The sequence below is a fragment of the Petaurus breviceps genome, unplaced genomic scaffold (assembly GCF_028583685.1).
Source record: "Petaurus breviceps papuanus isolate PSGF00001 unplaced genomic scaffold, PetGlider_PUasm1.0 126, whole genome shotgun sequence".
In the NCBI taxonomy this organism is placed as follows: Eukaryota; Metazoa; Chordata; class Mammalia; order Diprotodontia; family Petauridae; genus Petaurus; species Petaurus breviceps.
Genome location: NW_027185655.1, coordinates 22,379,046 through 22,391,267, shown reverse-complemented (window position 1 = coordinate 22,391,267; position 12,222 = coordinate 22,379,046). Strand labels below are relative to the sequence as shown.

The following is a 12,222-nucleotide window of genomic DNA, read 5'->3' as shown; positions in this document are numbered from 1 at the left end:
GAAAGAAAAGGATAAACTATCAATCTAAATGAATGTTTAAAGATTAGCGATTATCTCAGGAATTTCTTTGGATAACAAACAATTTACTATTAATCGATTAATTTTTAATTAACCTGAATTCTTACCTACCTGCCAATCTGATTATCTAAACTAGATTTTGCAAACATTACAACAGAATATAAAAAGAATAAACCATCTTCTGTTAAATTTCATGGCATGTCAACATGTCAGTGTGGTGGGGTAGCTAGTGTCTTGGTACCAGTTAGGAAGATCTCTAACTCTTGGGAGCAGTATAAGCCCATGTTATCACCTCCCTCTGAACTTCAGCTCTCTCATCCACAAAGTGGTGATAATGATCGCACCCACCTTAAGGAGTTGTGAGGATCCAGAGCTTTGCAAATCTTAAGGCACTAAACTGTCAGTTATTACCATATTGTTTATAAGGAGTTATCTTTGATAGTGAAGTTTTGTTCATAATAACCTGATTGCTTTTCAAATACTGAAATTGCAAAATAATAAGGTGCCCAATATTTTAGAATCACTAGGTTGCCATCCCTTAGAAAAGTAGAGGCAAGAATGCACGATCTTTCCCAAGCCTCCCATATCTCCAGTCATTAATCAATGACTCTGGCAAAGTTGCTTTTACCTCTCATCTATGTGACAATGCTCTATATGGCCCTACATGGAAACTACTCTATAGCCATGTGGCACATTCTAGAAGATCTCCAAGGAAAGATTCTGTAGTTAACCTCAATTTTTCCATTTCAGAATATACTGACAAAAAAACAAACAAACACTGTTTGTATAACTACCAGCACCACTGTTTATGGAAAATGGTGCTTGGCCCTCTTCCTGGTATCAACATCAAATCTTAGGGTGTCTCTGTGACCCTCTAAGCTGATTCTGATCTGTGGGAGCCTATGGTAAACTGGGGAAACTGCTTACAGATGGACCCATTAGTCTCATTCAGTCCAAGAAGTTCCTCTAAGAAAGCAGTCCAGTCAATGGTAATCAGATCACAGGCATATACAACTCTAATTAGTACCAACCCCAAATACATAAAAAATCAATGAGAACTCTGGCCAAAGCTCCCCTCACCATGCCCTAACCACATAATTAGGACTTAGTGGACCTCCCCAGTAAGATACATGCCAGGTTCCTCAAAACCTTCAGAAGTTCTAGAGTATTCGTAGGGTTTTTTGGGGGGCGGTGGGGGGGTTAGGTCTCAGTCCACTTGGAGTCACAAAGGTGTGATGCAGAGGCAGGCCTAGTTTGGATACTATGAGTCAGACTCTCAGAAGCAGCAAACTGTTCACTGTATTTTGCCTTTGGTAGAGTAGGAGTAGGTCATTTAAGAGGCCACCTGGTATATGAATATAAAATCCCTGATATGATGAATTGGCACTTGGAGGCAGGAAGTCTTGGATTTAAATCTTGCTTCTGACATGAAGGGAGCTTCTCCCAGGGTCTAGTCTGTCCTTATTATGCTCTCTCAGCTCCACAATAAGGACAGGGAAAAGAAAGGCATCAGCCATGGAAGGGATGGTTTTCTCCTGAATCCATGCACCAGAAGCAAAGAGAAGACCCCCCAACCTTGTATCTAGGCAGCTGACAGCCACTCTGAGTCCAGCAAAGTAATTCTGAAAAGACGGCCTGAGGAAACAGCAGAGAACAGCGCCAAGCACACATGACAGGCCACGGATGCAAGACCAAAGGGGAGCAGGCCCAGTGGGAGCTAATTAATGACATGTCCAGAAAGGACAAGCTACCTCGTGGCCAGGAAGGTATGAGCTGCCCTTCCACACTTGGACCTTACTTCATGTAACATCCGTGTGTGTGTTCCTCCACGTGTGCAGCTTGGTCTCCCACAATCTCTGTCTCTGCATGAGCATCCCAATCATCAATGATCCTTATTTCTATACCTCTCTACTTGTGTTCCATGCACATCTATTCTTCCCACTAAGCGGGAGGGTGTTACCATTAAAAGAAATAAAAAAATACTTAAAATTCAGCAAATCAAAAACATTTATGAAGTAACTACATGCAAAGAGCTCTATTCTAGGTTTGGAAGATAAAAGAAACATGAATAATATGCAAACACTTTCAAAATCACCATTTTCTTTTTCCTTACAGAAAAAAAAAACTCTTTTCATTTAATATTGTGTACATCTATATAACTTCACTGCTAATTTAGTAAGTCACTTAATTCCATGTTCTTCACATGCAAAATGCAATTATTAGACTAGGTGACCTAGCTCTTAATTTATGACCCATGACCTATAAACATAACTTTTAATTATCATAGCTCAAAATACTGATATTCTGCTGATCATAATTAAACCACACTTAGTAATTACCTCTTTAAAATATCTAATGCGCAAGGTCTTTCTGAAGATATTCTCCTAAAAATTAATGTGACAAAAATATTTTATCTTCTTTAATTAAATTTTTGATAAGATCTCTCTTTTTTTGGTGAAAATGCATTTAAGATTTTCTGAGATGCTGAAAAGACAATATCAAAAACATCTTCTTTCTGATTATCTCCATTGATTTCTTATAATTTCATCTGGTCAGAAACAATTCCCATTCTAGAAAATCACCTAAATGCTTGGATTCATCACTGTCCAATGTTCTGCAAATTCCCTGTGGCAGAGAGTCTGGCCTGTGTTCAAGACAACTAATAAATACAAAGAAGAAAAATGACAAATTTCCTACTTTCAAAGAGAAGAATATATAATTATAAATTAATGCAGAATATGATTAAGTAAATAGGAGATGCCAAATAGAGTGGGGAAATTTTTAAGGAGGAAGGCACCACTTTAAGTTGTGGGGTTCTGGGAAAGTAGTTAAGCTGAGTCTTAAATGAGAAAAAGATTTCAATTGGTGAAATGTTGGGAGCAAGTCATTTGAGGCATTAATGATGGCATTGGGAAATATCAAGTAATCCAATTTTTCTGAAGAAGAGTACAGGAAGAGAGAGCATGAGAGCTGGACAGAAAATTAGAAATGACCCAATATAACTCCCTTATCCTTGACAGGTAAAGAAAAGTCAAAACAACCTGATCAAGAAATGAAGGAGCACAGCTGGGATTTGAACCCGGTCCTTCTGACAATGAATACAGTCTTTTTTCCACTGTACCACATAATCTCATGACTAGTATGAATTAAGACTTGGAAGTTTTATACAGATTACGAAGGGCCTTAAAAGAAAATCTAAGGAATTTGGATTTTATTCAGTGTTATCCAAGATCAGGCTGCATCAGTAAATGACTGTATCTAACAGTATATTTTATACTTTTTAAAGATATACAGTCATTTGAAATCACTGAAAATTCATTAATGACTATAAAATATATGTAACTCAATATTCATATACCAGGGGTGGCTAGGTGGTACAGTGAGTAAAGTGCCGGCCCCAGAGTCAGGAGGACCTGAGTTTGGTTCCGGCCTCAGACACTTAACACCCACACAGAAAAACTAGCTGTGTAACCTTGGGCAAGTTACTTAACCCCAATTTCCCTCCAAAAGGCAAAAAAAAAATATTCATACACCAAATGTTATTCATAACATGTTTGCAGGCTTATTTTTCTTTGCCAGTTCAAGAAAAACATTTTATCATTTGAATCATCATAATATACAATGAACTGCATCATTAAAGTCCTATTTCTAAAAAACCTTACCTTTAGCATAGGGAAGGAGAAGTTATTGAGAACATAAGGTTTAATATGAGAAGCTACTATGAATTGTAATAAAGTTTCTATAAATCAATCTGTTATAATTAATCCTGCAAGGGAGAGGCAGTTTTATATAATCACATAGAACTCATTCTTGAGAGAGTTTCTTATAGGCAAAATAAAAATGTTTCACAATCACAAAATTAACCAGGTAAAGAAAAAGTAAAGATCTATTTCATTCCCCATGTTATAAGTTAACAAAAAGAAAAAAAGGCTCTTATGAATCAGATTTTTTTTCTTTTTTTGTGTGTATCAGATTTTTAAAATACTACAGACTTATTTTAGTTTCTTTTTTGATTATCATAAAGTCCAGAGGCATAAAAGCAGACTTTGCTGATTAAGATTGCCAATTAAAGTAGCAAAGTTCATAAACAAATAAGCAGCATTCCATTAACTGACTAAACCATGATTTCCTTTGAATTGATGCATCATTTCATTAAAAACTCAGGAGAAACATCTGAAGGTAGCAATGTGAGAAACAGCTAACCCTCCTACATAAATACTCACATGCACAAAAATACCATGATGCATTTGAATGATTCTTACACAAGTTCAGATTAGTTAATTATAAAGCCTTTGCCTCTCTGCTCCAGTTTTGACAATTATCAAACACAAAATCAAAACACAGTAAATCCTACATTTCTGGCAAGAACTCGAAAAATATGTCAGGGCTGAAAATAAAGTATTATTGACACACCTCATAAGTTCCAGGACCAGGAGTTATATTCTTAGGTTCTACAAAGCGCTTTGTTTTCTTCGGAAATAAGGACAGTTTAGGACATGTCTTGAAAATTGGATTGTATGAAGCAGGTCCTATGGAGAAACATAGGAAAAACTTGATAAGTAAAGTATGGTTTTTAATCACCTAAAAATGATCTTAAATTCACATATTTCCTTTTTTTATTATTATTTTGCTTTTTGGAGGGGGGAAGGCAGGGCAATTGGGGTTGTGACTTGCCCAAGGTCACATGGCTAGTAACTGTCCTCCTGACTACAAGGGCAGGTGCCCTATTCACTGAGCCACCTAGCCACCCCTTGTTATTTTTTCTTAACATTAGACAATGAATATCATTATAACCATGCTTAATAAGTATTTACATTTAAAGTAATTCATTTCAATGTGTAAAAGTATCCTTTTTTTCAATAACAACTCCCAAATTCTGAGCAGGACTCTTTGATCTCCCATAGCTATGGTACCTCCACACTCCACTCTTCAGCTTCTCTTTTTTCACTTTATTATTTCATAAAGATTTTCCCAGATTTCATTGCATACCTTATATTTACCCAACTTAATTCCATCATTATACTATACTGTATGGAGTTTCACAATGTACTTTATCATTTCCCTGCTATTGGATGTTCAGGTTGCTTCCAATGATTTGTGTGTGTATGTGTCTTTTATTTCTTCTTAAAAAAAAAAATTATTGTAGACTCAAACACCAGAACACAAATACAGACTAGAGAAAAGAAACAAAAAAACATATCATAAACTTAAATATTGGAACTTAAATAGAAAGAAAAAATAGCATGTCATGTACATAGCAGAACATAAGAGAGGATTCAAAATATATCAGGCTAAATTTTCATTTCAAGAAAGCCTATGTGATAAATAAAACACGTTGTGTTAAGAACTCTCCATCTTTGCTTCCTTGTAAATTTTCTTTTGTTCTCTGCTGCACACTTTTTTACTTCGTTCTTCCCCACCCACCTACCAAAGGCTACAACTAAGTGTGAATTTTCTCTATATTTATAGATATGCATACAGATATGCATGCATGTATATAGACATATACTTTTCCAAATTCCACTCCTGATCCTTGTTTTTATGTTTGTTAATGTTTCTTGTTTCTGTCTCTTCTGCCTCCTCTGCTTTACTTCTACCCACTACCTTGCCTTCCTGTTACTTGCCTACTCCCTTCCAAGGATCCCTCCCCATCCTCCTATTCCCATAAATCCAAATACCCTTCTATAAACCCCCTTTTACCTATTCCTTCACCCTCCCCTCTAAAGATCCTTCCCTTGTCCTCTCCCCCTTCTCTATCCCCCTACCATTTTATTTCTTCTGAATTTAGAAAATTTTTATACTCTTCTAAATATACATGTATTGTTCCCCCTTAAATCCATTCCCATGAAAATAGGTTACCAGAACTACCAGCCCTCCTGCCCCTTCCAATTCTTCTGTATCAATTTTTCTTGCACCATATTAATATAAAATAATTACTCTTTTTAGCTGTTCCTAAATGATTTGCTTTATAAATTCATATCATATGCAGGTTTACCCCAGTCCTTCTTATCAGCTATCCAATTATTAGTAAGAATTTTTGACATACATTTTACATATATAAAAAGTAAATGGTCTTTCCTTATTGAATACTGTATATTCAGTCTTTGGTATGTACAAATTATTTCTCTTTCTTCTTGTATGTCAAATCTTCTATTAAGTTCAGGCTGTTTGGTTTTCTTTTTTTTTTTTAACAAAGTCTTGAAAGTCTGACAGTTGATGAAATGTCCATTTTTTTCATTCAGGATTATGCTTAACTTTCCTGTGTATGGTATTTTTGCCCTTAAATGGATTTTTGCTCTTCAATATACATAGTGTTCCAAAACCCATGGTCCTTTAGGGTCTCCTCTACAAGGTCATGTGTGATTCTAATTGTGGCACATTATATTTAAATTTTCTTGTTACTTTTAATATTTTTTACTTGAGCTGAGGGTTTTGGAATTTGACTATGACATTCCTATAAGTTTACTCATAGGATCTCTTTTAATTGGTAATAGATGGAATTTTTCTAGTTCTACTTTCTCCCCTTGTTCTAATGCTTCAGATCGATTTTCTTTAATTATTTCTTGTATTACTGTATCAAGATTCTTTTTTGATCATAACTTTCAGTTAGTCTGATTATTTTTGTTTTCTCTTCTTGATCTATTCTCCAAATCCATTGTTTTTCTTGTAAGATATTTCACTTTCTCTTCTATTTTTTCATTATTCATATTTTGTTTAATATTTCTTGATCTCTTATAATTTGGCTGACTGCCCCTTGCCCAATTCTAATTTTCAAGATGTCATTTTCTTCCTTAAGATTCTAGACCTCCTTTTCTAACTGGTTGGCTTTTGTTTCATAATCTTCATGCTTTTCTTGGATTATTCTTTTTTTTAGCTTTTCTTCCATCTCTGTATTAGATTTTTAAAGTCTTTTTTTTAAAGATTGTCTAAGAATTCTTTTTGGGCAGGTGACCATTTGATTTTACTCTTTGGAGGTTTCTTTACTTCAATATCCTTCTCTGAAGATGAACTCTGGTCTTCTCTATTCCCATAATAGCTTTCCATAGTTGTATTCTTTCTCCTATGCCTGTGCATTTTTTGTGATTATAGCTCAATTTTTGTAATCACCTCTAACCCTGGGGTGTGGGGGATGGTGACTCTTACTCGGATCTTCAGTTCTCCCTGCTAGCCTGGAAGCAAAGCCAGACCTCCAACCTCTGCTAAGTACCCACAGTCAGTGGCATCCCTGCCCCACTGCATCTGCACTCACTAGGGACTGCTGGTTCCTTCCCAACCCCAACTTCTCTCTGGAGCACATCTGGGTCTGGAATTCCTTGTCAGAAGAGGTTCCTTCCATCTTCATGGGCTCAGATGCCCAACTCCCCTCACTGTCCCATGGGTAAAAGTTTTCAGATAGCCACCCTACCCAGCTAACCCCAGGGTTTGCATCTTGCGTTTAAAACTAACCCTGGCCTGGAGGTGTTTTGTTTACTCTTCATGGGGACCAAATTGCTTCCTGAGATTATTCTTCTGATCTTCTCAAATTGTCTCAGGAAGACCCCAGTTCTTTTCCTATTCTTACTTATTTTTACCTGTACTTTGTTCACCCTAAGGTGCTATTTTATCTCTTTTGTGGGGGAAAATCTGGAGAGTTTGGAATTCTCTGACCTACTCATCCATCTTCCCAGAATCCTCTGTGTGTGTGTGTGTGTGTGTGTTGCAGGTGGTTGTAATTACAAGGCTGCTCTGAAAATCCTTTTTGAGAAAAGTTCTATTTTGTGGTTTGCTTTTTGATTACACTTACAGGATGTATTCCCATGTAAAGCCTAACATGAGCAGCTTTCCAGAGGACTGCTGCTATGAATAGCTCTAAGGTTCTGATTACATAGTATAGTGAACTCTATTTATTCAGCAGTAAATTAAAGCAAAACATTCACAGAAACCAAAGTACAGCATTCACAATGTTATAACCTAACAACATCACTAAAGTGGACACATAGTTTTCACCAAAGTGGCCACATAGTTTTAAGCAAAAGATATCATTCAGTAAGTCCTTAACTCAATCATCCTTAAGGAACAAGTCTCCTTAAGGGACATAAAGTACAAAGGTCAAAGTTCTCCACCCCTAGGTCACATTGTCTTAAATCTCTCAGTCAAAAAGTCTTCTTTCTTCTTGATTGGAGATTAGTTTCCAATCATCCTTAAGAGGTATAAGGTACAGAGTACAGAGTTCTCCTACCCTGAGGCCACAGTAAGTCACAATCTTCTCATCAGCATTAAGTAACCAAGGAGTGGTCTTTTCATCTTGGCTCGAGGCTGGATCCCAAATTCCATGGTTCCTCTTCCGTGAGTCCAGCTCCTGCCTGAATCTACCCAATGGTCACCTGGATTCCAAGGCAGGCAGCTCTCAGGTCCTCATCCAGCTCCTCGTCCAATTCCATATTGAAGCTCACAGTATCCAGTTCACCTCAAGCCCTTCACAGTTTCTGTTTCTGGGAAGACAGAGCTTAACAGAGCCACAATAACATTCATGCATAGCAGGCACCATCATCAATTAACTATCTGCCTGTGAAATCAACACAGACCCTCTTACAAGGTCTGAGAACTCAACACAAATCATCAGTACAGTCCAAGGACCTCTAAAACCCTCCTCCAGGACTTCTGTAAACAGACAACAAGAAAATCTTCTTTCAGGGCTTCCAGTAAGGTCCCAGGGCTTCTGTACAAAGTATCACAAAGAAAAATCAACACAGACAGAACAGACAAACAGAGTGCCAGGATACTACACATTTTCTCCTTCTTAACTCCCATAACAAGAGTTCCCTTCTCAGTTCTGCTCCTTCCTAGCTTGGGCTTCTCCTTATATATGGTCATTAGCTCTTCCCTGTTCTGCCCCTTCCTGCTGCATCAGCAAGTTTCTCCCACTGTGGGGTCCACAAGTTCTGTTTCTTAACAAAGATTTGATATAATCAGGGCAAGGCTCAAAGACATCTGTACTCAAACAAGGTGCTAAATATTTAAGTAGCTGAAACAAGGTGTTAAATGAAATGATGATTTTTGTAACTTTTCCTAAGTACTGCAATATCACTGTCCCCCAAATCTGACAATTTGCAATTCCACCACCAATGAAAGAAATGGATCCATAAGTCTTTAAAGCTTTCAATTTCATCATTAAAAAAAATTCTGTCCATGGTAAGTGGATATTAATTTCTTTCCCTTTTTCTGTTCATAGACTTAGGGACTGTAAGCAATGCAATGACCAGTCAAAATGTATTCTCCACAGGCATGCTAGGTATAGAATGAAGTATACAGGTTAAAGCAAGAGGAATGTGTGATTTTATTTTGTTTGACATAGTTATTGGTTATAAGAAAAGTTTTCTTATTTTGGGAGGAAGTGTTAAGAGGCAGTATAAAAAGAAAACTGGTAGAGAGATATAAACAAAAAGGAAAAAGTCAACAAAACATTTCAATATGCATAGAAGAGAGAAGAAAGTTCAGGCAGAGGAAATAACAAAAAAAATCAGGGCAGTTTGGCTACTATTGTGTTAAATGAAATATATGTTTTCTAAAAAAAAGGAACAATCTATACATAATAGATTCATAGTTTCATATACTATCCTCTATCTTTCTTCTTATTTGTATATGGAAATATGTATTTTAATTGAGATTGGCCAAATTCATAATAAAAAGGGGGATAAAAGAAGGTATGTTCATGAAAACCAAAAAGGACCATTAAGAAAATATGAACAAGGAAAACAACAACAAAAAGTGAACTCTGTGGACAGAAAACAACCAAGCTCGACCAAGATGAAAAGATGAGAAAACTACCTTTCCTCCCTTATTTAGAGAGGTGGGGACAAAGGGTGTGGAAATTTCATATATTGCTAAATTCAGTTGTCTGCAGGCTAATTTTGCTGACTGATTTTTTCCCCCTTTTTTTGGTTTTGGTAACAAGGGATGGATAAATCTTTGAGTATGGAAAGGGGTGGTATATATTTAGAAGTTAAGGTGACATGAAAGCAAAATATATCAAAAAGAAAAAAATAAGAAAAAAACATTTTCTCTCCATATCGTCTGACATGTTATCTGTTGTGTGCTAGTAATTACCCCTGAGACTTTTTAAGAGTTCCTCATATATATCAAATAATGAGTTTATATCTGTCCTATTTTCCATGAATGCTTTCCCAATCTGTTTTTCTTTTTTAATTCCATAAGTTTGGGTATATAGAATTTTTTTTTAATTTTCGTGTAGTCAAAGACCTCCATTCCTCATTTAATTGAAAAAATTAACCTTCCTTCTACAATTTAATTATTCTACTTTATCTTTCTATGTTTTTATAGTTAAAAAAATCTAAGACCCACAGTGGAAATAAATAAGCTATATGATATGAGATGTGAGTCTCAATCCCTCACCTTTGAGATTGCCAAATAATTTTCCCCAATACATTTGTTAAATTATGAATCCTTTCCCCCAGTTTTTAGTTTCTATGCTTTCACAAGTACTGATTATTTGCACACATGATTTATTCACATAATGTGTTTACTTATTACTACAACTGAGCATCCTGAGACCCTCTTTTTTGTCCTTTAAAATTCAGTGCTTTAAAACATAATAAACTAATAAAAGTGACTACTTTTTATTTACACAATGACACCTATATAGCAAGATGCAAGTCAACTTTTATTTTCCCTATCTAAGATAACTTCTGTATTCTTAAGCTCATTTTCAAAAAAGAATTACAGCAACTCATAGTTGGAATGTACCAAAAAGTTATTCTAATCAACTCATGCCTGAAATGGAAATATCTCCTATAATATCCCTGATATTTGGTCAAAGTGTATTCACTTGAAGACTTCAGTAACAGAACTCACTATATCCAGAAACATCCAATTAGATCCTCGAATAGTTCAAATTGTTAGGCATGTGGGGTTTTTTTTATATTATATTTAAATTGGCATTTTAAAAACTTCTATCTACTGGTCCTAATAATCTCCTCTAAGGCTAAGCAGAATAAATCTAAGCCTTTGTCAAACTGAAGTCTTTCAAATTATCAAGGACACCACCTCATTCCCCCCCTACATCCTCTCTTGCCTAAGCTAATTATCTCCACTTTGGCAGATTCTCACCAAAGTAGTCAAACTCTTCTAAATACTCTCCATCTTATCAATGTTCTTTCTGAATATGATGCCCAAGAACTGCTCAGATATATTCTGACCAGGAAAAGTACCCTGGGATTATTATCTCCCTTATTTCTGGACACAATATCCCTTAAATTATCATTTACCTTTTCAGAAATGCTTTTAATGTGCCAAGTGAAATATAATTTCCCTAAAGACCCAGATGATATTTAATACTCCTTTGTATACTCTGGAACAGTTTTATTCACATCATAGATTCTCAGTAAATAATGACTTATATAAAGAAATGAAAGCTAAAGAGAAGTCCATGATCTTAGCTATATCTTTTTTATCATAATACATCTTTAACGTGACAAATGAAGAAATTTCTACCCAACATGTGGTTTACATCCCTCTTCTATAATTCTCAAGTAGAATTTATTTTGTTTGAGCATTTGTTTTTAAACTCCATGAGGCAAGAGACTTTTTCTTATTTAATTGGTCTTCCTATTCCCATTTCTACCCCCACCCTCCAATGCCTGGTAGAGTTCTGATTAAGTATTAAAAAAATGTTTGGGCGTGGAGCCAAGATGGCGGAGTAGAAACAGGACTTCTGCATGGCTCCAGCTTTCACCTCCTTCAGTACATGTAAAAAATGACTCTAAACAAACTTAAGAGCTACAGAACCCACAAAGTGACAGAGAGAAACAAATCTCCCGCTGAAGGAAGCCTAGCAGACCAGCAGGAGGGGTCCATCTCAGTGCACCGGGAGCCGAGAGCAGTTCCTACCAAGCACAGTTTTAGCCCCAGCATGGCCCTGAAACAGCCACAACTGGAAAAGACTTCATGAAAGTAAAGTAAATCACCAGCAGTTGTAGCACTTTCCAGACTTCTCAGTCTACAAATGCCAAAGACAAAGTCAAAGGTCAGTGTGGAACTTGGTTGGGAACAGGGGGAGTCTGGTCTGGCAGCTGCCCCCAGAGCGAGAAGGGGAGGAGGTGCAGTGGCTGCAGCTGCTGGTGCATGGCTACTTCCAGTGCTCCTGGCCCGCAGACTGTAGGGGGACCAAGTGACCATTCAAAGGGGCTGGTGCATGGCTACTTCCAG

At 36.5% G+C, this 12,222-nt stretch overlaps 1 protein-coding gene across 1 annotated transcript in view; it reads right to left on the bottom strand.

Moving 5' to 3' along the window:
• Positions 1 to 12,222, bottom strand: part of STPG2 (sperm tail PG-rich repeat containing 2) — a 579,581-nt gene that overhangs the window by 237,327 nt on the left and 330,032 nt on the right. The window contains 1 exon segment of the mRNA XM_069094391.1: positions 4,432 to 4,547. Coding sequence (XP_068950492.1) covers positions 4,432 to 4,547 — 116 coding nt within the window.